Source organism: Myodes glareolus, chromosome 9, assembly GCF_982192425.1.
Source record: "Myodes glareolus chromosome 9, mMyoGla1.1, whole genome shotgun sequence".
Lineage (NCBI taxonomy): Eukaryota > Metazoa > Chordata > Mammalia > Rodentia > Cricetidae > Myodes > Myodes glareolus.
In genome coordinates this window covers 22806099-22833126 of record NC_142034.1, presented here as the reverse complement: position 1 = coordinate 22833126, position 27028 = coordinate 22806099, and the positions used below count along the sequence as shown (strand labels likewise).

Genomic DNA, 27028 nt, shown 5'->3' with positions numbered 1-27028 from the left:
CCTATTTCCAAAGAAGGAGCAGAAGTATGCTTGAATTCTCTGACTGTCGGACAGGGTGGAGTGGCTCTACCTATATAGGCCATCTTAATGTCCAAAATACCAACTAACCACACCCCTAAGTCAGGGTTTGAGGCCACAGTTGTTGTCACCAACTTTAAGCAAGTTCATACTCTCTGACCTTCAGACAAGGTGGAATTGGCTCACATTTTGGGGCCTCTACACTTACAGGGCACTTTCTGCTCTTCATTTTCAATGTTCTCCAAGCTTTACATGGAGCGGTATAAAAGTCTTCCTTAGTGCTGGGCCCTCAATCCTTATGTATTTTCAACACCTTGGTCATGTATGGTGATATCTTATTTGTCCAAATAAAGCTTGCCTGAAGATTAGAATTTGGTACCAGCCACTAGATCAACAAATGACAGTCGAGGTAACACGTTGCTGTTGAGAAACTCCTTCAGAGGCTACTCGCAGGCCCCAATGCAAAATTCAGTACAGTCATTTCTTAGAACTGTGGAGGAAAGTCCTTCCCAGAGCAATTAATGAAACTAATGCCAATAATAGGAAACCATACTTCTCTGAATGATAGAACAGCTATAGAGGAAAGAACAAAAAAAATCAGGAAAAACCATCATGCAAATATTTTGGCAAACTTCTATAAATGAACAAAGACAAAATTTAAAAATAAAAATAAATCATAATTTCACTGAAGGTTTTGTAGACACAGGTGTGGATGTCACAAAAAATGCATAAGAAATTTGGCATCCAAATTAGACTCTTCAGGAGGTAAATCTTAACTTTTATGGATTGGGACTTTATCTCAGGTAAAACAGAGCATGAAATGGGTCAAATGTATTAGGCTGGAAGATCAGAGAGGAAAATTAAAACTAAAATACCAATGAACTTATGGGAATGTGATTTGATACAGTAATAAAATACTCAGATTAATAGTCTTTCAATATCAGAAACAAACTATACATTAATGTATGTTGGAAGAGGGAGCCACTTGTTAGTTCCTGGCCACCTGGCTAGCTTAAACCTGAAATAATTACACAAAAATTGTATTCACTGCTTGACCTACTAACTCTAGCTTCTTATTGTCAAACTCTTCCATATTAATTTAACTCATCTCCATTAATCCGTGTATTGCCACATGGCAGTGGCTTACTGGCAGAGTTTCAGCATGTCTGACTCTGGAAGCTCCATGGCATCTCTCTGAGTCTACCTTCTTCCTCCCAGCATTCTGTTTAGTTTTCCCTGACTAGCTCTTTTCCCCTATAGCTCTGCTATAGACCCAAAGCAGTTCCTTTATTAATTAACCAATAAAAACAACATATAGACAGAAGAACCTCCAACACCAAATGTATGATTATGGGGACAATATTAGAAGGTATTACAAAGAACAATCACCAACCATCTTGTTGTATAAGAACGGGGCATAAGAACAACTGATCTTTCAAAAGCACCAACAGCCCTACCTTTAAAATGGTACATAGACAGACCTGTATGGGTTGTGAAATGCCTTTAACAACAGAGAAACTGAAGGCCTTAGAACAGCTGGTACAGGAGCAGTTTAATGTTCAGTATATTTAGAAGCAATGGACCCTTGGAATTCTCCAGTATTTGTTGTTAAAAAGAAATCTGGAAAATTTAGAATGGTAACAGATCTACAGTCTGAAATTCCTTTGACTTCTGTATTACCTATAGGATGGCCACTACAGTTATTGATCTAAAAGATTATTTTTCATTTTATCCTTATAAGAAAAAGGCAGAGAAAATTTCCCTTCATGAAGCCTACTTAAGATAATTATAAGCCCTTTAAGAGATTTAAATGGAAGATTCTTCCATAGGGAATGTTAAATTACCCGACTGTGTAAGTCAGCCATTGGAAATAATATGTAAGCATTTTCCTCAATCTTTTCTGGTGACTTGAAAGGCCAAGCAAAGTTATCCCTCCTCTGTCTTGTGCTCAGGTAGATATCAATAAGAACAGCTGTGTTTCTCCATCTCTGTACATCGGTGGTGAACTACCCCAATACATTTTAAGTGATACTTATCTATTCAAGTCCTCTCTTAAAGTGTTATACAATCTACTAATCTTGAAGTCATTCATTCTTTCATTCTGTTCTCATAAATTAGGCTTTTGTCCTATGTACATTGCTATTGAGATCAACTCTCCAGGGATAATCTAAGCTACTGATTTTCAGTCTTCAGGCAACTGAGCACATAGTCCCGATAGTAGTGTTTCTAAAGTATAATAGTAAAGTAATGCTACTGGTAGCATTAACAAAATTATTTTTGACAGAATTCTATTTCAGACTTATCACCTGCCTACACAGCCTTACAGACTGCTTGGGAACAGACAAAACAGGTTCCAGTGTGGTACGGGACAATTGTCTATATTCTGTCAATTATGTTTTAAATAAACACTGATTGGCCAGTAGGCAGGACAACCAAACAGGAAGTAGAGGTGGGTCAAAGAGAACAGGAGAATTCTGGAAAGGAGGAAGGCCATTCCTCCCTAGTCATGTCCTAACCACAGAAGAAAGAAGATTGCCCCGCTGAAAAACGTACTGAACCATATGGCTAACATAGATAAGAATAATGGGTTAATATACGTTATAAGAGTTAATAAGAAGCCTGAGCTAATGGGCCAATCAGTTTATGATTAATATAGACCTCTGTGTGATTTCTTTGGGGCTAAATGGCTGTGGGACCTGGTGGGAGGACAGAAACCAGGCAGGACAGAAAACCTCGACAACACCAGTTCAATGCTCACCTGCTATTTACCCCCAGATTCATTACCATCTCTTTGGAATACATTCTCCTAGCACGAGTCCTCCCTAACTGTGTCATCTTGGCCTAGACTGCATCTATCCCAGACGGAAATCATCTTAGAGGAGGGTGGAAGGCATAAACACTGATGTGACCATCCCTTTGAAAAAGTTCCAGGAAAACACTGCACTGACTGTTTACATCCTCACACTCTCCCCTATCCTTAAGGAATTGTCATCTGTTGAATGGGAAAATGATTTGCCCATCACTTCTTGCTCCTCCTTACCTTTGTCAAAACATAAACCTCTCTTCACACAGACACAAGAGAGGAGAGGCTCTTACAAAGACAGAATCTTGGACTAATAGAGCTATAAGCTAGAAACCAACATTTAGTTCATCACTGTGGGTGCCATAGCAACATGTTAACCCACAATAACTTTTATATCTAAGTGTGGAAAAAGATCAGCTGTGTAGAAGAGCAACTGCCCCGATTCATCTTTTGCAGGAGTCACACATGTGACCACATGGATAAACAAAAATCCAAGTAGGAATGATGCCATTATCCACTAGAGAAGTGAAATACATGCAGTTTTATAAATAAATATTTGTGACTATAAAAGTTAAAATAAAAAAGGTAATACACTCATTAAATGGTCAAATTATATGAAGACTTTTTAAAATATAGAAAGTACAAATAACTAAAGGAATACATTAGAAAAATGGTCAACACCACTAGCCACCAGGAAATACAAATCACAACTTCTTTGAAATTCTACCTCACTCCTCTCATCAAGAAAAACAACAAAAACAAGTGCTGGTGAGGATCCAGGGGGAAAGGAAACTTTACACACTGCTAATGGGAATGGAAATTGGCACAGTCTGTATGGAAATTTGCTTGTAGGATCTTTTAAAAAATCTAAAATTAGAACTACCACATGACTATTCTACATTACATACAACAAAGAACCAGCCTGCCTGTCTGTCAGTGGATGGATACATGAATAAGACATGGTGCATATGAGAAAGAATGAATGACGTCATTGGCCAGGAAACAGATGAAACTTGGAGATCATCTTGATAAGTGAAGTAAGTGGAATTCCTAAGACACAGGCTGTGTTTCCCTCATATAAGGAGGGGTGGGGACACAAAAGAAGCGATAGGACAATTTTGGAAGAGAAAGAGAATCAGGAGGAGGCCACAGGGGACATCAGAGAACAACTATAGCAGCATTGTTTTGAATAGTCCCAAACTGTAAATGACCTGGTTTCTCGTAACAAAATTCCAATCAGTGAGTGGTGTCAAACTCATGTAATGGAATATTGTACAAACATAAGAATGAACTAACTGGGGTCAGGATAGTGAGGGTTATCAGTCACCCTATGATCAAGGACACAGACTGATTTAGATTCATAAAGACGTTCAAAGTGATGCCAGTGTTGGAAGACTGACCCTCTAAGACAGTGAGAACCAGTTTCTGAGGATGAGTGACATGAAATGGTTTGTAAGGACCGAAGTTAATTTCCATTTCTTTAATAATGCTATGGCTGTATTCATCTTTTATTCTCTCAAATGGGAAATTATCTATATATTTTTAGTAAATAGTAGACTAGAGTGAGGGAGATAGAGTAAGAAAGAGAGAGATACACATCATATTCACCATAGATAAATTAGGTATATGTCAAATAATCATAACTCTGTCACTAAATGGAAAGAAAAGAGGTAGAGTAGAGAAGACAATGAAGGAAAAAGATGGGGATAAAAGTACAGAGACTGAGGCAGAAGAAGGAAATCAGGAAATCACCAGCCTAAGGCCACTGCCCCTGCTGACAGCAAGGTGTGCACTAGAGTCACCATCTCACCCTCCTTTGTCTGGATCTAAGGACTTCCTCCCCCATGAGCTTCTAAGTGGAGACTGATGGTCATCCATGTCTCTACTGGTGCCTTCTTAGTCCTAAGATGCTGCTTCTTTTTATATCAACCAGTGCTGGTTCCACACTGCCATGAAAAATACTATTCCAGACATGCTTATCTCAAACCACGTTTAATGAGCCCCAGATACACAGGGATAGGAATTTATACAGAGATTGACACACACCTGGGACAGTTTGGAATTGGACTTTGTGGGCAAACAGTCAGGAAAATAGGCATTGAGTCCATCATACAGGCATACTCTCGTGCCCAGAGACATTTATAAATCTAAGTACAGGTGGCAGAAGAAAGTTGTAAGAACGAAGGAATCCTAACCTTCCCATAGAGCAGGAGCCACCAAAGCCCAGATGACCACTAGAGCTGCAACAAAGATGACAGGATGAGCACCTGAGCTACTGGAAAGAGTTCAGGTAAGCCATCCCCAGAGAAGAAAAGGATGCTTCCAAATGATTCAGAGCATGAGGTGAGAATTTCCTTCCTCATGAACACAAATTAAATATGGAAATGGTGAACAAAGAAGAAGAGTCTTTCTGATTGGCCCAAATATTAGAGATCTGTGGTATAAAAGTCAGTGACTGGAAAAACTTGCTACACTGTTGAAAACTCATCTGTGAACAGAGTAAAACCCTCCACACCTGATACCATGGCCCTCTGTTGCTGCCCACCTTGCTATCAGCCATGCTGCTGCAAGACCACCTGCTGCAAGACCACCTGCTGCCAGCCCTGCTGCTGTGAATCCAGCTGCCCTGAGTCCATCTGCTGTCAGCCTTGCTGTCCCCCATGTTGCTGTAGCATACTCTGCTGCCAGCCCTGCTGCTGTGCCCCCAGTTGCTGCTGCCAGTCCTGCTGCTGTGTCCCCAGTTGCTGTCTGCCCTGCTGCTGTGCCCCCAGTTGCTACTGCCAGCCCTGTTGCTGTGTCCCAACCTGCTGCCAGCCCTGCTGCTGTGCCCCCAGCTGCCCTGAGTCCATCTGCTGTCAGCCTTGCTGTCCCCCATGTTGCTGCAGCATACTCTGCTTCCAGCCCTCCTGCTGCGTGCCCACCTGCTGCCAGCCCTGCTGCTGCATTCCCAAATGCTGTGAAAGCACTTGCTGTGAAAACACATGCTGAAAGACCATTTGTTGCAAACCAGCCTGTGTGAACATCTGCTGATGTGGGATTTTCCTTTGTATGCTGTGATTATCATTGATAAATAAAGGAACTGCCTTGGCCTGTTGATAGGGCAGAACTTAGGTACGCGGGGAAAACTAAATGGCATGCTGGGAGAAAGGAGGCAGAGTTAGGGAGAAGCCCCGATGGAGCCGGATGGAACTTTAGCTGTTAAACCACAGCTGCATGACAATACACAGATTAACAGAAATTGGTTAAATTAAGATGTAAAAATTAACCAATAAGAAGCTAGAGCTAATGGGCCAAGCAGTATTTTAAATAACATAGTTTCTGTGTGGTTATTTCGGAGCTAAGCATCCGGGAACTAACTAGTGGCCTCCTTACAACAATCTGCTGCAGCACACCCTGCTGCCAACCCTGCTGCCTCTGACCCCAAAGGAACGCCTGCCTGCACAGCCATGCTCTGAGGAGAGTTGACATGCCCAAGATGTAAAAGTCACACATTAACATTTGCAGACCCCCTTCACGTTCTCACCAGGAAACCTGAGGATCGAATCCCTTACCCCCATTCTCCTCATCTCCAGATAATACGGATCTTCTGTCATCTTCTTGTGGGGCTGACGTGAAGATCTGGTATCAGTCTAAATTCTGAGCCAGGATCTTTATATCTCTCACCAAATAAGTTATGAAAACACCACCCTCAACATGAAACTTGATTTAACCGGTTATGTTCTCAACTGCACTTTCTTCTGAGTCACCCCAGATTTTATGTGCTATTTCCTTCTTCCTAGTTACTTGTAAGATGTGTCTCTGGGAGTGAGCAATTTTAATAAACTTTGTGCTATCATCATTCATTGGTGTCTGTCATTTTATTTTGATAAATCTCTGAGTGAAAAATCCACATAATCAATAGAATTTTCAATGTTCAGCGTGGTCCCCCTGTATCAGTGACATTAAGCATGGAGTTCAGTACTAGAACCATGGAAGATTTCTATCTGGGATAATTGAAATTTAATACCCACTGACTACCATTTTCCTGGCTCCTCCAACCTCAGCTCCCATAAACCAAGGGTCTTTTCTCTCTTTTGCTGTCTGACTTTTACACACATCATTTTGGTGGAGTGATAGATGGCAATGGACTTTCTGTCTTATTTTCTTTATCTGTTGGCTTGTCAAAAGGCATCTAAGATTCAGCTTCATCTTGTCAATTGTTAATAGGATTGGCATATACTTGGGAGTGTCAGTGTCCCTTTGGGCTTCTGATTTCAACCATGTCATTTGCTAGGGGGGAAAGCTGCTATGAGATTATCAAGTTGAGTAAAATATACCACACCCAATAGAATTCAACCAAGTGCTTGCATTTGTAAACCCATCACTTGGTTTGCCCATGACTTCTTGCTCCTCCTTACCTCTGCCAAAGCATAAACTTATCTTCACACAGAGACAAGGATGAATAGGCTCTTATGGAGACAACACCTGAACTAATGTGGGATTCCCTTCTGTATGCTGTGAATACCATTGTTAATGCAAAGGAGATTCAGGCTAGAAGCCAACTATTTAGTTCATCACTATGGGTGATATAGCATTATGTATATCCCCCAAGAACCTTTTAAATAACCTTTTTAAGTGCAGGCAAAGAACATCTGTGTAAAAAACCAATAACAAGGATCGGGCCACATGGACAGGTGACAATCTGAGTAGGAAGGATGCCAACTAGTTATCCAAAGTGGATTCATATACATATATACGAGAATATAAAATCTGAAATAAAAAGAAAAGGTCATATAATCACTAAAGCATCAAATTATTTGAAGATTTTTTTAAAAAACCAAAAGTACTGATGAATAAAAGAATACATGAGAAAAAATGTTTAATATCATTTACCACCAGGAAATACAAATCAAAACATCCTTGAAAATTTACCTCTCTACCCTCAGGAAAGTCTGTCATCAAGAAAACCAACAATAACAAGTGCTGGTGAGGATCCCAGGGGGAAAGGAAACCTTTACACATTGTTAATGGTTATGGAAATTAGCACAGTCTGTATGGAAATTAGTTTGTAGGATTTTAAAAAAAATTAAAGTTATAACCACCACATGACTACTCCACAGTACATACAAGAAAGAACCAGTTTGCCTGTCTGTCAGTGGACGGATGAATGAATAAGATATGGTGCATATGAGGAAGAATAAATAATGCTGTTTTCCAGAAAACATGAAATTTGGGGGTCAACTTGATAAGTGAAGTAAGTAGAACTCCAAAGAAAAAGTAAAGTTTCCGTCATCTCAGGAGGGGTAGGGACACAAAAGGAGCAATAGGCAATTTGGAACGAGAAAGAGAATCAGGAGGAGGCCACAGGGGACACCAGAGAGGGTGACAGTGAGGGAATTCGATCAACCGTGTTACGTGCATTCAGGACAACGTTGTGATCAAATGCGCAGCTGTGGAAAATCAGCACATGCTAAACAAACTGATCAATTTCTGTATGTCATAAGACGCAGAAATATAAGTTTTAAATTAAAAACACATAAAATGCAGCCAGAGGGTGATGGTACACACCTTTAATCTCAGCACTGGCGAGGCAAGGCAAGTGAATCTCTATGAGTTCAGGACCAGCCTGTTCTACACAGTGAGTTCTAGAGCAACCAGGACTACAGAGAAACCCTGTCTCAAGAAAAGAAACAAAAAAGAACACATATGGTCCAACAAAAAAGATACTATCCAAGAATAAATGTAGTAAACGAAGCACTTAGCTCCTGCAAAGTGAAGTACCAACGCTGCATGTTAAGCATACCTCCAGGTACCCGGATGTGTACTTACAGCCATGGTGTTTTAAAAAGACACATTTCTAGCAGCGCTGTTTTGAATAGTCCCAAACTATAAACAATTTTCTGTTTCTAGGAGCAATCAGTGAGCAGTGTCAAATTCATCGTGTGGAATATTACGCAAACATAAGAATGAACTGGGTTCTGGATAGTGAGGGTTGTCACAGTCATCTTAGGATCAAGGACACAAAGACGTTCAAAGTGATGCCAAGGTTGGAAGACTGACTCTTTAAGACAGTGAGAACCAGCTTTTGAGGATGAGCGACATGAAATGGTTTGCAAAAACTAAAGTTAAATTCCAGTTTTTAAATAGTGGTATGGCTGTGTTCACCCTTTATTATCTCGAATGGAAAATTAACATATTATTTAATACATGAATAATTATGTATTTTTAGTGTAGATAAATAGGGAGGGGTGTGTTTCTTATTCCCCACAGATAAATTAGGTCATAAATTATGTATGTCTCAAATAATCATGATTCTTTCACTGAACGGAAAGAAAAGAGGTAGAGTAGATAAGGCAATGAAGGAGAAAGACCAGACAGTGAGGGATGGGGATAAAATTAGAGAGCAAAGCAAACTGAGGGAATCAGGAGATCACCAGTCTAAGGTCACCGCCCCTGCTGACAGCCAGGTGTGCACTGGAGTCACCCGCTCACACTCTTTTGTCTGAATCTAAGGACTTCTTCCCCATGAGCTCCTAGGAGTAGACAGTCAGGAATTATGGCCACTCACATATCCTCTGATGCCTCCTTATTCTTAATATGCTGGGGTTTCCTTTTATACCAATCAATGCTGGTTCCACTCTGCTATGAAACACATCATTCCAGACACCCTTACCTGAAACAACTTTTAATGAGCCCCCCAATACAAGGTCTAGCAAATTATACAGATATTGGCACCTACGTGGGACAGTTTGGAATTGGGCTTTGTAGGCAAACAGACAGGGAACTAGGTGTTGAGTCCATCATAGTGAATACAGCACACTCAGGCCCAGAGACATTTATGAATCTAAGCACAGGTGGCAGAAGAAAGTTGTAAGAACGAAGGAATCCTGACCTTCCCATAGAGCAGGAGCCACCAAAGCCCAGATGACCACTAGAGCTGCAACAAAGCTGACGGGATGAGCGCCTGAGCTACTGGAAAGAGTTCAGGTAAGCATCCCCGGAGAAGAAAAGGATGCTTCCCAATGACTCAGAGCATGAGGTGAGAATTTCCTTCTTCATGAACACAAATTAAATATGGAAATGGTGAACAAAGAAGAGTCTTTTTGATTGGTCCAAACATTGGAGGTCCATGGTATAAAAGGCCCTGACTAGAAAAACTTACTACACAGTTGAAAATTCACCTGTGAACAGAGTAAAACCCTCCGCACCCGCAACCATGGCCCTCTGTTGCTGCCCACCTTGCTGTCAGCCATGCTGCTGCAAGACCACCTGCTGCAAGACTACCTGCTGCCAGCCCTGCTGCTGTGAATCCAGCTGCCCTGAATCCATCTGCTGCCAACCTTGCTGTCCCCCAAGTTGCTGCAGCATACCATGCTGCCAGCCCTGCTGCTGCCAACCCTGCTGCTGTGTACCCACCTGCTGCCAGCCCTGCTGCTGTGCCCCCATTTGCTGCCAGCCCTGCTGCTGCATTATCACCTGCTGCCAGCCCACCTGCTGTGAAAACACCTGCTGCAAGACCACCTATTGCAAGCCAACCTGTGTGAACTTCTGCTGCAGCACACCCTGCTGCCAGCCCTGCTGCTGCTGAGCAGCTCTGCTAAGAAACATCTGCACAGCCATGCTCTGGGGAGAGTTGACATGCTCTAGATGCAAGAGTCACATATTAACATTTGCAGACCCCCTTCATGTTCTCACCAGGGAACCTGAGGAATGTAAATTCCAACTCAAGTGTGGCCAATACTTTGAGGAAGGATGGTGTCCCTCGGACTGTCTCTCTCCTTATCTCCAGAGACTATGGATTTTCTGCTATCTTAATGGGGTACTAAAGTGAAGGTCTATTATTAGTTTAAAATCTGAGCTAGGATCTTTATACCTCTCACCAAATAACCTAATAACCTAATAACTCTACCCCAAAATGAACCTTGTATTAACTCATTATCTTCTCAACTGTATTTTCTTCTGAGTCAGTCCCAGATTCTTATGTGCTATTCTCTTCTTTCTGTTCACTTATGAGATATGTCCCTGGAAGCAAGCAGTTTTAATAAACTCTGTGCTAGCATCATTCCATAGTGTCTGTCATTTCATGTTGATGAATCATTTAATGAAAAATTCACATAACCTATAGATTTTTATATGCTCAACATGGCCTCCCTGCATCAGTGACATGAAGCATGGTATTGAACAGTAAATTCATGGAAGGTTTCTATCTGGAATAATTGAAATTTAATACCCTATGATTACCATCTTCCTGGTTCCTCCAACCTCAACTTCCAGAACCCAAAGATCTCTCCTTTGCTGTTTGATTTTTACACATATCATTTTGTTGGGATTATATATAGGAATGGATTTTCTGTCTTATTTTCTTTATCCATTTCCTTTTCAAAGAACATCTAAGATTCAGTTACATCTTATCAATTGTTAATGGAATTGACATAAACTTGGAAGTGTCAGCAGCAATTTAGGATTCTGATTTCTACCACATCATTTGTCAGAAAAGAGCTGCATATGAGATTATTATATTGAATAAAATGAACTATATTAAAAAAAATCAACCAAGTGCTCTCATTTGTAAACCCAAGATTTTACACAGAACTTCAAATCCTATAAAAGATCTATGAGAAGGGGCAACTAGTCAAGGGAGGGGCTAAGGAAGAACAAATATCATCAAAGTACACGAGTCTGTGACATACTTAAAGGACTTTATAGATTCCCTCACTGCATTCAATAAATGAACATGATCAAAAATAAAATTTTGAATTAAAAAACATTCTGGTTTGAATTAAGTTGAATAACTCCCCTGAAATATGGCTATTGAGTCATAAAGTATCTTTAATTTTATTTTTTGAAGCGTCTTTGTAAATTTCTGCACACCTGTTTTTCTTCATATTCTTACTACTGTGCGAGATTCCCAGATTTGGACCTAGAGGGATGGCACCACCGTTAAGAGCACAAATTGCTCTTGAGAAGAAACCTCAGTTCATTTCGAGCATCCACATAGCAACTCACAACCATCTGCAATTCTAGTTCCAAGGCATCCAGTGCCCTCTTCTTACATTCCTGTGCATGTGGTGTATATACATACATGCAGGCAAAACACTCATATACATAAAATATAATAAATACGTCATTTTTATTTTTTAAAGTTTCAAGAGTCCAAATTTCTCCACACACATGTCAAGACCTTTTGGTCTCTTCTTTTTCTGATACATTATACAAACAATATTACAGTGTTTGGAGATAGCTCATGCCATCAGGAAAAAAATAACGCAAGCAATGAAGTAACAATGTCCCTCTGCTATGCTGTACTTCACAAAGAACTGTCTAACTGTGGCTCCCTGACCTCTAAAATTCCATGATTCATCAACCAGTTATCTGTCGAGAAATGGCATTCCTTCCCATCACAGCACCAGTGCCTGCTCTCCTAATCTCTGAGCTGCTCCTTTCCACAAATTCCCTTCACGCAAAATGACTCGGTAGTTAGTTGAGTTATTCTCTTTATAAAACAAAGAAACATAAAGAGAGTCTCTCTATGTAACCCAGATTGTCCTGGAGTTCTCTCCATAAGCCACTCTGGCCTTGAACTCACAGAGAACCTCTTGCCTCTGCCTCCCAAGTCCTGGGATTAAAGGTGTGGTGATGCTGGGTACTTGAGCTACCCTGTAAATTGTACACTTAAAGGGACTCTGAACTCTTGACTTCTCTCTTGGGCACCTAGATGTGCTGTTTCATGGTAAGAGTTCTGACTCAGTGAAAGCAGAGCTACCACTTAAAATGCTCCCATAAGTCAGTGTTGTTCCCGTCTTTGGTCAGAGAAGCTTCTGCTTGCGGTGGGTGATGATGACGATGGCAGAAAAACATGGCTGTTTAAAGTGCTCAAAGTAATCAAACAGTATATCCACATTACCCCCTCCAAGGCTCAGAATACATCCTGCAACAGAGGACAGAAACAATCTAAGAGCCAGAGGATGGGGAGGAGCGCTGTGGAACACAGCTTTGTGGGGGACATAGACACTGTTAACATTCCATTGCAGACAGGGAGAGTTTCTGAGACCCCATTCCTTCTTGAAGAAACATTGCAAAAAATGACTGCTGGGGGAGAAAAGGTGAGTTTTTCGCTAGTGTAACCAGAGTTATCTTGCCCATAACTGACCGCTTTATTACACTCAGTGGGTTGCACACACACACACACACACACACACACACACACACACTGAATATAGGAGGGAGACTGTGAGGGAGAAAAGGGTTCAGTGGAAGGGAAATTCAAAAGAATGATAATGAGATATGACAAAAATATTTTATATAAATATATGAAATTGTTACCAGGCATAGTAAAACAAGCCTTTAATCCCCACATTCATGAGATGGACTCAAGGAAATCTTTGTGATATTGAGGCCAGCCTCAACTACATACATAATAAATTCCAGTAATGAGATCTTTTGTTGAACAAAAGGACAAAAAATTCAAATAATAATAATGATGATGAATAAAAATAATTAAAATAGAGCATTATATAAAATCTGTAACTTTGAAGAAGATTGAAGAAAACATTTCAGAACATGGGCACAAGCTATAGATTTTCAAAAAGCTCTTCAATAGCTCACAAAATAACAGCAAGAAATGACAGAAGCAATTTCATCAAATTAAATATCTTCTTTGCAAATAAGAAACAATAAACCAAGTAAAAGTCAAAAAATGGAAAAACAGAAGAAAACCCATTTGAAGCTATTCATTCTGGGGATTCATATGCAGAATACATAATGAGTTTGAAAGTTAACAACAAAATTGAAAGCAAACCAATCCATGGGTGGGCAGGGGATGCAATGGTCTGAATATCTCAAAAAATAGTATAAGCATCCAGTAAATCCATTAAAACACTAATAGTATAAGTAGTCATCAGGGAAATGCAAACCAGAACTACTTATGAAATTCCATCTACCCCAGACAAGAAGGCTGCCATCAAGGAAACAAACTGTAAATGCTTAGGATATAGGGAGAAAATAAAGGAACTCTTTTAAGTGTTGATGAGAATGTGTAAATTGGCATAATACCTATGAAAATCAGTTTGGAGTTTCCTCAAAGAGCTAAAAATACAACTACCACATGATCCAGGTACATTACACCTCTGTTTGTTCCTCCTGGATATTGGAAGTAGGTAAGAGTGCCAGGCAACCTTGGGTGCACGGGGGCGGGGTGGATGGAAGGGGAGAGGGTTAGAGAGAAGGGAGTAGGGGAGGATTGGGGAAAGCTTGGGGGATTTGGATGGTGGGGAGGAAGGAAGGATGGATATGGGAGCAGGGAAGTATATATCTCAAATAATGGAGCCATTTTAGAGTTTACAAGAGACTTGATTCTAGAGGGGTTCCCAGGTCCAAGGAGAGATCCCCAGATTGTACTCTGGACAGCAGAGGAGAGGGTGCCTGAACTGGCCTTGGCCCATAACCATACTGATGAATATTTTGCATATCACCTTAGAACCTTCATCTGGCGATGGATGGAGATAGAGACAGAGACCCACATTGGAACACTGGACTTAACTCCCTAGGTCCAAATGAGAAGCAGAAGAAGGGAGAATGTGAGCAAGGAAGGCAGGATCAGAGGGAACCCTCACCCGACGATGGATGGAGATTGAGACAGAGACCCACATTGGAGCACTGGACTGAGCCCCCAAGGTCCAAATGAGGAGCAGAAGGAGGGAGAACATGAACAAAGAAGGCAGGACCGTGAGGAATGTGTTCACCCACTGATACAAGGGGACTGATCTAATAAGAGTTCACCAAGGCCTGCTGGACTGGGACTGAACGAGCACGTGATCAAACCGGATTCTCTGAATGTGGCCGGATTCTCTGAATGTGGCTGGCACGGGGACTGTCTGAGAAGCCATTGATAATGGCATTGGGACTTGTTTCCTCTGCATGTACTGGATTTTTGGGATCCTAGTCTGTTTGGATACTCACCTTCCTAGACCTGGAGGGAGGGGGAAGGAACTTGAACTTCCCACGGGGCAGGAAACCCTGACTGCTCTTAGGGCTGGAGAGGGAGGAGGAGAGGGAGTGAGGGGAGAGGGAGGGTATTGGGAGGAGGGGCAGAAGTGGAAGCTTTTATAAATTAATAAAAAAAAGAAAACAAAGTCAATATACAACGGAGAAATATCTGTCACCATGGCCAACAAGGGACTATTACTTTAGTCAATTTGCAAAATCAGCCCAAGAATTCGTCAATGAATTTAATGAAAAGGTAAAATATGTAATATACAAATAATTGAAATCATTCACCCTTAAAACATAATTACTATATTTGCACACATACAATGGAAATGGAGTTCCTGTAATAGTGAAACAAATGAGACTAAGAATGGCAAGTATTGCATATGAAAATTAGAAGAAAAAAATGACATGAACAAAACAGGGGAGAAAATCAGACCTGAGTGAGGCAGCCTTGAGTGTACAGAGGGCGTCATGCTGACAGTAGTGTGATCAGAGTGTGCCTTGCACAAGGAGGAAGATGTCACAATCTTTTTAAAAAATGTGTTCAGAGAATGTAGATGGCCCTGTACCCTGAAATTATTTTTATTGAGACACGGTTTCTCTGTGTATCGCTGACTGTCCTGGAACTAGCTCTGTAAGCCAGGTTGACTTCAAATTCAAATTCAAAACAATCCCTGTACCTCAGTTTCCCAAGTACTGGGATAAAAAACATGCAACACCACCTCTCGGCTATAAACAATATGAGATCATTCTCTTATAGTGTTATTTAATATGTATATTCTATTATTATGTATGAATTATGAAAATATAAAAAGGTTGAAAATATAAAAAGGAATAAAATTTTCATAAAAACTAATAAGTAATCCACAAGTTACAAACACAACAAAAATGTGCATGTCTACTTGCTACATTTCAACTTATTTTAAATCTATCACTAAACACAAAGAAAAGCAATACAGAAAGAAAATAAAGAAGGGGTGGCATACTGAGATATAGTAAGACAGAAGAAGGACATGCAGGCAGGCAGAAGGAAAAAAACAAAAAGACAGGGAAAGAACACGAAACTAACAGCACTGAATCTACTGTCTGTCCGCAGTTATCTTCTTACTCGTGCTCGCCTCTGTGGAACTGTTGCATGTCAGAAATCTAAGCCTGATCCTCCTGGTGAGCCCCTCAGGACAGGAGATATCAGGGCCATTACACACATTCACCCACACACGTGTGGGCGTGCACACACATACACACAGAGACAAACAGTTTGATATCTTCTCACTCTCATGTATTTACACTTCCATCTCTTTTCTATAGTTGAGCACCATAAAGGACATACTGTGCCAGATATCTGTACCCCTAATGCTTCTGAGACACACAGGTGGAGGATCAGGTAAAGAACGACATATCTGGGCTGATCTGATGTGAAAAAATATGTATAATAGTACAGATACTCAGCCAGTCCATCCCTGTGAACATAGCACCATCGTGCATGTACTTCATACATGGAGGACTGTTGCAGAATATTAAATTACTGTGTGAAGATGTGTCATGTGTTAGGTTTATAAAGATCTGAACGATGAATAGCAAGGCAGGAAAAGTTTGGGCAGAACTTCTGGGGAGAGATGGCCTCAGAGAAGAAATGCAAATGTTGCCAGCCAGACACAGAGAAAGCAGAACATACAGGAGTCTAAAAACCATGAGTCACAAGGGAGCACATAGATTAATAGAAACAGATTAATTTAAGTTATAAGAGCTAGGTAGAAACAAGTCTAAGATAGGGCCAAGCTTTCATAATTAGCAGTAAGTCTCCATGATAGTTTTCATGCGCTGTCAGTCCAATGAAAAAATCTCGCTACAAAAAACAGACAATATGAAACAGATACGCTGATGTTCCCATGATATGAAGGGTTAACCCGTGACCAGATGGTGACCCAGGATACAAGGAGACTAGTAGAGCAATACCTTTCCATTTATTGAAAGAGTTCCTATGAGTTATTCTGGTAGAAGAATCAGATTAAACTTTCCAATGATGCATACCTTTGAGCAGCACTTCCTTATGAAACATATACTGAATATGAAAAAATGGTGTAAAACAACATCAAGGAAAAGTCTTACTGATTGGTTCAAGCCTTGAAGGCCTGGCATATAAAAGGCCCAAAATGCAACACCCCATCATATTGTAAAAACCTCACCTGTTGACAGGAACCCTCCAACCGCACCTGACACCATGACCAACGCCTGCTGCTTGCCTTGCTGCCAGCCTTCCTGCTGCACGACCACCTGCTGTAAGCCAACCTGTGTGACAAGCTGCTGCCAGCCATGCTGCAAGCCCAGCTGTTGTGAAACCACCTGCTGCAGGACCACATGTTGTAAGTCAACCTGTGTAACCAGTAGCTGCCATCCCTGCTGCAAGCCCAGCTGCTGTAAGCCTACCTGTATAACCAGCTGCTGCCAGCCCTGCTGCAAGCCCAGCTGTTGCAAAACCACCTGCTGCACAACCATCTGTTGTAAACCAACCTGTGTGACCAGATGCTGCCAGCCAAGCTGCTCTAAAACCACCTGCTGCAAGACCATCTATTGTATGCCAACCTGTGTGACCAGCTGTTGCCGTCCACCCTGCTGCCAACCCAGCTGCTGTGAGACCACCTGCTGTAAGCCAACCTGTGTGACCTGCTGTTGCTGCACACCCTGCTGTGAGCCCTGCTGCTGTGAGCCCTGCTGCTGTGAGCCCTGCTGCTGCGAGCCCTGCTGCTGCGAGCCCTGCTGCTGCCAGCCCTGCTGCTGCCAGCCCTGCTGCTGCGAGCCCTGCTGCTGCCAGCCCTGCTGCTGTGAGCCCTGCTGCTGCCCAGCCTGCTGTGAAAACACCTGCTGCTAGATCACCTGATGTAAACCAACTCATGAGACCTAGGAACTCTAGTCCAGCTGCTGAGTCCAGCTGCTGCCAGGCATACTGCTCATCAACTTTCCAACTGAACAATGCCCAAACAACTGTCCTTGTGTCACACCAGTCTTGCTATGTGGGCAGAAGCTCCCATCGTCCTCTGAGGCTATGACCACTTCAGAAGTCTATCAGTCACCTTGAGAGAATGCAAGTCCCCTCATTCTCACTCTCCTTTTCTCTCTGTATGGAGCTCTGACTACAGCTTCTCTTCTGAGCCTGAATCTTCATCTTTTCCTCTGAACAACTGAGAAAGAAACTTTAAATAAAATTATCAAAAATATATGGAAAATTATTAAAAGTTCCAGACTGCTATTTATTCCAAGCTATCTGTCATTATTACCCTTTGATCAATCACTTGATACTGTATCCATGTACTCCAAAATCATTTTATTGCACTATGAATAAAAGTCAATCTCTCTCTATCTTTGTCTCTGTCTCTCTCACACTCTGTATGTGTGGTGTGTGTGTGCGTGTGTGGTATGTATGTGTGCGTGCACGCATGCACATGCATGTTGTGAAGCTCTTAATTTTCTATGGGACAGAAGAATTCCATCTCTGGAACTTGCTAAGGCTTGGGAAATGTTGGCATAAGGCTATATATGACTGGGAACATTTGTAAGGTGTGGAACAGTGTAAAAGAAAGTGTAAGAGAGAACAAGGAAAGAATAATAGAAATGAGAAAGAAGAATTGTAAAGAAATATGGATGAACAACTCCTCTTGTGAGTTGATTTCTTACTCCTCAGATCTTTACCCTCAGATTTCTAGTCACACTTTAGCTCCTCATGGCATCTTTAATTGAACTGTGAAAGGGAGCCTTAAGAGGAAAACGTTTCAGGCATTCTAAAAGACTCAACTATTGGGAAGTAGATTTTCAGTGCATCGACTATATCTAGGTGCACAAACTGCATGAGGTAGACTTTGGTACTTACAAACTACACTGCTGGATCAACCTTACACCTCCCTTTAGAGTAAATCCCACGGGCCCCTCCCCCATCCACCCTGGGATTGTGACTGCCTTGATATTAGGTAGATCATGGGGGAAGGGAAAGTCAGTTTTCTTCAGAGATGAAGGCTCTGTGGCTACCCATGCTTCAGTAGTTCATCATCCCGCACTCGTGCACATGCAAACAATACTAAATTATTTCAATGGGTGTTAAATTTGAAAAGAAACCTACAAATTCAGTAATTTATGTATTCCATTGAGTTTTGTAAATGAGTAATTATTTTCTTAAAGAAAATTTTAAAAAAGTTCAAAACCACCTGTTCACTGTATAAATTCCTCTTTAGCCATTTATCTACATTTGATCTGATTCTTTGTATGGATGGGAACTGAATTGCCAGTAACTTCTCCTTACCTCTAGAAAAGAGCAAATTTCCTCCAGAGCCTCATGGGATGTTTTCTTGTCGGTCAACATTGAGTATGGTGTCAGTTACATACGGTGTGACGTGCATGAAGATGAGAACAAACACAAGGACTTTGGTGGATGAGCAGAGGGCAGAACAGATCCCAGCCTTGGACAGATGAAGACTGCCTGGTTAGAATATGGGTGGGTGAGAAAAGAGGAAGGAAGGAAAGAAGGAAGGAAGGAAGGAAGGAAGGAAGGAAGGAAGGTAGGAAGGAAGGAAGGAAGGAAGGAAGGAAGGAAGGAAGGAAGGAAGGAAGGAAATAATGGTATTTCTGCTTTTCCTTATCTAATATAACATTAGCTATTAGCTATATGTTTCTCATGTAGCATTTATTTTTTGAAATAGAACCTATCTATCCCAATTTCTCTAGGATTTCTGTTATGAAAATTTGTGGAACTTTTATCAAATGCCTTTTCTATGCCTTTTCTGTAAGATCATGTGATTCTATCCTTAAGTTTAGTCATATTATGAGTTTCATTTATTGATTTTCATGTTGAACCAGCCTTGTATTCTTTAGATGAAATCTACTTGACCTTGATTGTTATTGTCATTGATGTTTGATGTTGTTGTTTTTGAGAAAAGGTCTCACTACATAGATCATACTGGGAGAATTTTGGGAAGAGGGAAGACTTAGTTTTTAGTCACCAGCCAGATTCAGAGGAAGCAAGTTGAGAATGTCTCTCTGAGAAAAGGTACCAAAACACTTGGCTAAAAATAGATAAGAATTATGGATTAATTTAAGTTGTAAGAGCTAGTTAGTAATAAGCATGAGCTACCAGGCCAAACAATTTATAATTAAGATAAGCCTCTGTTTTTCTTTGAGACTGAATGGCTGTGGGACAGGTCATGACAAAAACTTCTATCTACAAATGGTGCCCAAACATTTGGCAAGAATTTTGACCTAAAGCCTGAGAAAGCTTTTTAAAAAAGGATTCTAGACAGACTAGAAAACAGAGTCAAGCACAACTTCTTGGTAGTAGCATTGCCTCAGGTGGACTCTGTTTCCTGTTGGAAAGCAGAAGCACAGCTCTTTAAGAGAGATTTCCTGATTCAAGTTTAGCTGCAAAAACCTCACAGTTCTTCTAAGAAACTCTGCCACCAAACACTTAATGTTCATGGGCAGCCAGCAGGATGTGTCTTGATGATGACATAAACCTAGAAACTGCACAGATGTGATAAGAAATGTGTCTCTTCCCTCTCTATGCCATGGCGCTATACTCTCAAAAAGCTAAGGAATGAGGAGAAACCAGAGGTCAAAGCCATAGTTTTAATCCTAGTCATACCGCTTAGCAGATTTAAGACTCATGTGGTCAAAAAAAGATAGACATATACAGTAAAGACATATTCAGATGGAAAAAAATCACTAACTGGGTTACAGTGTATTTAAAAATATACATAGGTTTAGGATAAAAAAGAAAAAGGGTACGGATAATCATTCCTTAAAAAAAAAATAGAGTAGCCGGTTGTGGTGACATATGTCTTGAATCCCAAAACCTGGTAAGAAGAGGCAGGCAGATCTCTCTGTATTAAAGAGCAGCCTAGTCAACAGTGTGAGTTCCAAAACAAACAAAGATACACAGAGCAACTCTGTCACAAAAGCCAAAAATAAAAAATAAAAATATAAGAAATAGAGTTTAAAAAATTAAAGGAACGTAAAGATGGAAAATACACAGAGATCTGGATACTATATATTATTGTGTTGTCTTTGAGTTGTTTGACTGTTGAGGAATGAGTAACAGATGCTAAAAGACATTTGATTATAAATGCTGCTGGATTGATCTAACATATATATTTTGAAAATGCCTTGATTTCAAAATTTAAGTTAAAAGATATGTTACTTTGGAAAAGAGATTTTGTTTTGTTTCCACAGGAAGTGAGAGACTGTGGATTCATTCTGAGTTTTAAAATAATCAGTTTTAATTGAGGAAGACCCCCTGAAAAATCTCCAACAGGAGTGGATGGCCCAGATGAACCAACATATTAGAGCACCTCTGTTGCAGTTTCCTCTGAGTTCTACACCCATAACATCCTCTAGACTACTGGCTGAGATGATCCAGCCTCTAAGAACATTCCAGTCAGAACTTGACCATAATCCTAAATTTTCTTTTTATGAGAGTTAATAAGAAGCCTGATATACTAGGCCAATCAGTTTATAATTAATGTAGACCTCTGTGTGATTTCTTTGGGACTTAATGACTGTGGGAACCGGGCAGGACAGAAACCTCAGTCAACAATAAAAGAGTTGAAAATCATTGTTATTAGGGCATCCTTAAATTTTGATAGAATTTAGTAGTGGCCATGTTCTGAGCTTTCCTTTGTGAGAAGATATTTAATTACTGCATCAATCCATTTGTCCATTATGGAACTATTCTAATTTTATTTTCATTAGGTCCGACATATTTATATATTTATCAAGTTTATCTAAATTTTCCAGATTTGGGGAAATAATTTTTACAGTATCCCCTAATGATCTGAATTTGACTGGACTTCCCCATTTCTTTATGATTTTATTAGTTTTGATATTCTCATTCTTTCATTTTGATTAATTGGAGCATAGGTTTGTCAATCTAGTGAAGCTTCTCAAAGAACGATATCTTGGTTGATTCTACATAATGGACTTTTTTGGTTTTTGAAACAGGGCTTCTCTATGTAGCTTTGAAGTCTAGCCTGGAACTCCTGCTATAGACTAGGCTGGCCTCAAAATCACAGGGATCCACGTGCCTCTGCCTCCCGAATGTTGGGATGTTGTATATTGTTCTTTCTGTGTCTACATCATTAATTTCTGCCCTGTTTTATTATATCTGGCCATCTACTAAAATTTAGATTAACTGCATACTATTTTTCAAGAGAGTTCAGGTGAATCACTAGGTTGTTTATTTTAGAATTTTCTGGGGGTTTGTATGTAGGGATACTTACAGCTGTAACTTTTATAAATTCTTTAACTGATCCCCAGTAGAACTAACTGCCAGTCCATTGATTCTCAGTTGTGTCTAAGAAATTTAATTTCTTCCCTATGTCTCCAATAACGCACAAATTCACTCAATAGCAAGCTTAGGTCTCTAATTATTCGTCTAGTTTCTATACACACTGTTGTTATTGGTTTCTACTTTTGTTCTAATGCAGTCTGGTGGGATAAAAGGAATTTCTTGTGCTTGTTAAGGCCTGCTTTGTGGACTATGGTGTGATAAATGTTGGGAAAGATTTCATGTGTTGCTGAGAAGAATGTATGCTCCTTGTATGTACTAAAATATTCTATAAATATCCATTAAGTCCAATTGACACATAGTAAATTTTAATCTTAAAAAGTCTAGGTTTACTTTGACAATTTTTGATATTGTGGTAAACTAGAGAGTGGGGCAATAAACTCCTCCAATTGTTATTTCATTGGGAACATTTTTCCTAAAACCTGGACAGAGAAAATGGTAGGTTCTCCACTTTCTTCACTCTTGTATACTCTGCTTAGTCTTAGCCAGAGCCACGAGACAAATGACAAACACCAAAAGGACAATAACTGAGAAGAGTAAGAAAAATTATGTCTGTTCATGCATGTCTGTACATGTTTCTATCATTAAAAGTTTTTACAAAGTCTTTCAGAAAACTTACATTTAGCAAATACTTTTAATTTACAAAATATAAAATCTTCATACAGAAATTAATAATGACACACTGTGAAGGAAGTTGTGTAAAGCATTCCAGTCACAATAAGTCCCCACAAAAAAAAGATCTTATAGATGAATTTCACCAAGGATGCGAAGGAACCAGTACAATGAAAACTTTAACAGGCTGGAAAACAAATGTATGGAAGATTTTAAATGTTACAGAAAGCTTACATGAAGAAAACACAAAGGAAATAAGATTCTCAACAGCTCTTCAATAGCTTAGACAACAGCAGAAATCAATGGTAAATGTAGCTGCACCAAATTAAATAGCTTCTTCACAAGTAAGACTACAATGAACAAATAAAAGACAGACAACAGAAAGGAAAAACAGAAGAAAATCCACCCAGTGTATTCACGTCTAAAATACAAATTATTTTAAAAATAACAACAAAACTGAAATTAACCCAATCCATAAGTGAAACAATGATTTGAATATCTCAAAAATATAGTACAAATGTCCTGTTAATGTCTGAAAAAAAACAACATAAGTAGTATCAGGGAAATAAAACTCAAAATGACCTATAAAATTCCATCTCTCCCCAATCAGGAAGGCTACCATCAAGGCAAACAACAGTAAATGCTTAGAAATAGAGTGGAAAGAAAGGACTTGTTTAAGTGTTTATGAAAATGTGCATATTAGCATAATACACATGGAAATTGGTTTGGAGTTTTTTCAAAGAGCTAAAAATAAAACTGTCCTATGATCCACTTACATTACTCCTCTGTGTAGAGATAAAGACACCTAGGTCAATATACCTAGGTCATTGATCTAGGTCAATGGAGAACTGTCTGTCACTATGGCAGTCAAACAACTATTCCTTTATCAGGTTGTAAAATCAGCCACAGAAACCATCAATAGTTTTAGTAAATAGGTAAAATGTTTACTATATAAATGATTGAAATTTTTCAGCTTTAAAGAACATAATATCTAGATTTGCACTCAGGCACTGGAAATGGAGATACCATATTAGGTGAAATAATAGGACAAAAATGGCAAGGATTGCACATGAAAAGAAGAAATAAATGACGCAAATGTAACAGGGGAGCAAAGCAGACCTGAGTGAGGCAGCAGAGAGTGTACAGAGCGCATTAGGCTGACAGTGAGATCAAAGTGATCTACGCACAGGGAGGAAGAGGTAACAATCTTTTTCATAAAGGTGTTCAGAGGTAAAAGAGGGCCCTTTACCCTGAAATTATATTTCCTATATTTTTTTCTTTTTCTTTTAGTTTCTCTAGATAGTGTTTCTCTGTGAATACCTGACTCTCATGGAACTAGCTCTGTAAACCAGGTTGCCATCAAATTCAAAACAATCTCCCTACCTCAGTCTCCCAAGTGTTGGAAATAAACCATGTACCACCACTACAAAACTATTTTCTATTGTGTAAAACAATATAACATCATTCGCTTACTGTGTTATTTAATGTGTATATTTTATTATTATGCAAGAAGTATGGCTGAAAATATTAAAAGGAATAGGAATTTCAAAAAGAATCAAATAATCAATAATCCACATAGTTACACAAAACAAAAATGTGCATGACTACTTGCTACATTTCAACTTATTTTAAATTCATCTCTACACATGGAGAAAAGCAATAGAGGAAGAAAATAAAGAAGGGGTGGCATACTGAGATAGTAAGACAGAAGAAGGAAATGCAGGCAGGAAGGAGGAAAAAGACAAAAAGACAGGGAAAGAACCCGAAACTAACAGCACTGAATCTACTGTCTGTCAGCAGTTATCTTCTTACTCGTGCTCGCCTCTGTGGAACTGTTGCATGTCAGAAATCTAAGTCTGATCCTCCTGGTGAGCCCCTCAGGATAGGAGATATCAGGGCCATTGCACACACACACACACACACACAGAGAGAGAGAGAGAGAGACAGACAGACAGACAGACAGACAGACAGACAGACAGACAGAGAAACACACAGTTTGATATCTAATCACTCTCACGTATTTACACTTCCATCTCGTTTTTATAGTCTAGCCTTGTAACATGAAGGCTGGCTTGCTGGAGTTTCTGTCCCGCCTGGTACCCCAACAAGCCAGCAAGCCCCAAAGAAAATCACACAGAGATCTCCATGAGTTATAAAACTGATTGGAATTCTCCCACATCATAGACTCATAAGGAACATACTGTGCCAGATATCTGTATCCCTAATGCTTCTGAGACACACAGGTGAAAGACAGGTAAATAAAGAGATATCTGGGCTAATCTGATGTTAGATTTTATTTATAATAGGACAGATACTCAGCCACTACATCCTTGTGAACATAGCACCATTATGCACGTACTATATAAATTAAGGACTGTTGCAGAACATTAAATTACACTGTGTGAAGAAGTGTCATGTGGTTGTTTTATAAAGATCTGAATGATGAATAGCAAGCCAGGGAAATTTAGGCAGAACTGGGGAGAGATGGCCTCAGAGAAGAAATGCAAGTGCAACCAGACAGACACAGAGGAAGCAGACATGCAGGAGTCTAAAAACAATGAGTCACAAGGGAACACATAGATTAATAGAAATGGATTAATTTAAGCTATAAGAGAGAGTTAGAAACAAGTCTAGGATAAGGCCAAGTTTTCATAATTAGCAGTAAGTCTCCATATTGGTTTTCCTGAGTTGTCAGTCCAATGAAAAATCTCACCATGAAGAACAGACAAAATGAAAACAGATACTCTGATGCTCCCATGACATCAAGGGTTACCACGTGATCAGATGATGACCAAGCATACAAGACTGATAGAGCAAGACCCTCCTGTTTACTGAAAGAGTTCCTATGAGTTATTCTGGTAGAAGAATCAGATTAAGTTGTCCAATGATGCATACTATTGAGCAGCACTTCCTTATGAAACATATACTGAATATGAAAAATTGGGTAAACAACATCAAGGAAAGGTCTTACTGATTGGTTCAAGCCTTGAAGGCATGACATATAAAAGGTCCAAAATGCAACACCCCATCATATTGTAAAATCCTCACCTGTTGCCGGGAATCATTCAACCACACGTGTCATCATGACCAACTCCTGCTGCTTGCCTTGCTGCCAGCCTTCCTGCTGCACGACCACCTGTTGTAAGCCAACTTGTGTGAGCAGCTGCTGCACACCATGCTGCAAGCCCAGCTGCTGTGAAACCACCTGCTACAAGACCACCTGCTGTAAGCCAACCTGTGTCACCAGCTGCTGCCAGCCTTGCTGCAAACCCAGCTGTTACAAAACCACCTGCTGCACAACTACCTGTTGTAAACCAACCTGTGTGACCAGCTGCTGCTGTCCACCCTGCTGCCAGCCCAGCTGCTGTAAAACCACCTGCTGCAAGACCATATGCTGTAAGCCAACCTGTGTGACCAGCTGCTGCCAGCCCTGCTGCAAACCAAACTGCTCTAAAGCCACCTGCTGCAAGACCATCTGTTGTAAACCAACCTGTGTGACCAGCTGCTGTTGTCCACCCTGTTGCCCACCTAGCTGCTGTGAGACCACCTGCTGCAAGACCATCTGTTGTAAGCCAACCTGTGTGACCAGCTGCTGCTGTCCAACCTGTTGCCCACCCAGCTGCTGTGAGACTGCCTGTTGCAAAACCAGCTGCTGTAAGCCAACCTGTGTGACCTGCTGTTGCTGCACACCTTGCTACCAACCCAGCTCTTGTGAAATCTGCTGCTGCCAGCCCTGCTGCTGTGAGCCCTGCTGCTGTGAGCCCTGCTGCTGTGAGCCCTGCTGCTGCCAGCCTTGCTGCTGTGAGCCCTGCTGCTGTGAGCCCTGCTGCTGCCAGCCTTGCTGCTGTGAGCCCTGCTGCTGCCCAACATGCTGTGAAACCACCTGCTGCTAGATCACCTGATGTAAACCAATTCATGTGACCAGCTGGTGCTTCCAGCCCTGCTGCTGTGAGTCCAGCTGCTGCCAGGCCTACTGCTCATCAACTTTCCAACTGAACAATGCCCAGAAAACTGTCCTTGTGTCACACCAGTCTTGCCATGTGTGCAGAAACTCCCATCATTCTTTGAGCCTTGGCTACTTCGGAAGCCCATCAGTCATCTTGACCACTCACTCTCACTCTCCTTTTCTCTCTGTAAGGAGCCCAGCCCACAGCTTCTCCTCTGATTCCAGATCTTCGCTTCCCTTCTGAACACCCAAAAAAGAAACTTTAAATAAAATTATCAAAAATGTATGAACATTTAATAAAAACTCTGGACTGTTATTTATTCCATGTTGTCTGTCATTATTACCCTTTGATAAA

At 40.5% G+C, this 27028-nt stretch overlaps 3 protein-coding genes across 3 annotated transcripts; all 3 read left to right on the top strand.

Moving 5' to 3' along the window:
- The first annotated feature begins 5344 nt into the window (after nucleotides 1-5344).
- LOC146893289 (uncharacterized) lies at nucleotides 5345-10388 on the top strand. The gene is made up of 3 exons (XM_087909548.1): nucleotides 5345-5647; nucleotides 5723-5772; nucleotides 10070-10388. Exons 1-3 carry the CDS (start codon nucleotides 5345-5347, stop codon nucleotides 10386-10388), a joined length of 672 nt encoding a protein of 223 aa, XP_087765674.1.
- A 6621-nt stretch (nucleotides 10389-17009) lies between these two features.
- LOC146893290 (uncharacterized) lies at nucleotides 17010-17657 on the top strand. Its single transcript, XM_085695783.2, has one exon. The coding sequence runs from the start codon at nucleotides 17010-17012 to the stop codon at nucleotides 17655-17657; it is 648 nt and encodes a 215-aa protein (XP_085551909.2).
- Nucleotides 17658-25806: 8149 nt separating this feature from the next.
- LOC146893291 (uncharacterized) lies at nucleotides 25807-26620 on the top strand. The gene has a single exon (XM_085694466.2). The coding sequence runs from the start codon at nucleotides 25811-25813 to the stop codon at nucleotides 26618-26620; it is 810 nt and encodes a 269-aa protein (XP_085550592.2). The 5' UTR covers nucleotides 25807-25810.
- Nucleotides 26621-27028: the final 408 nt, after the last annotated feature.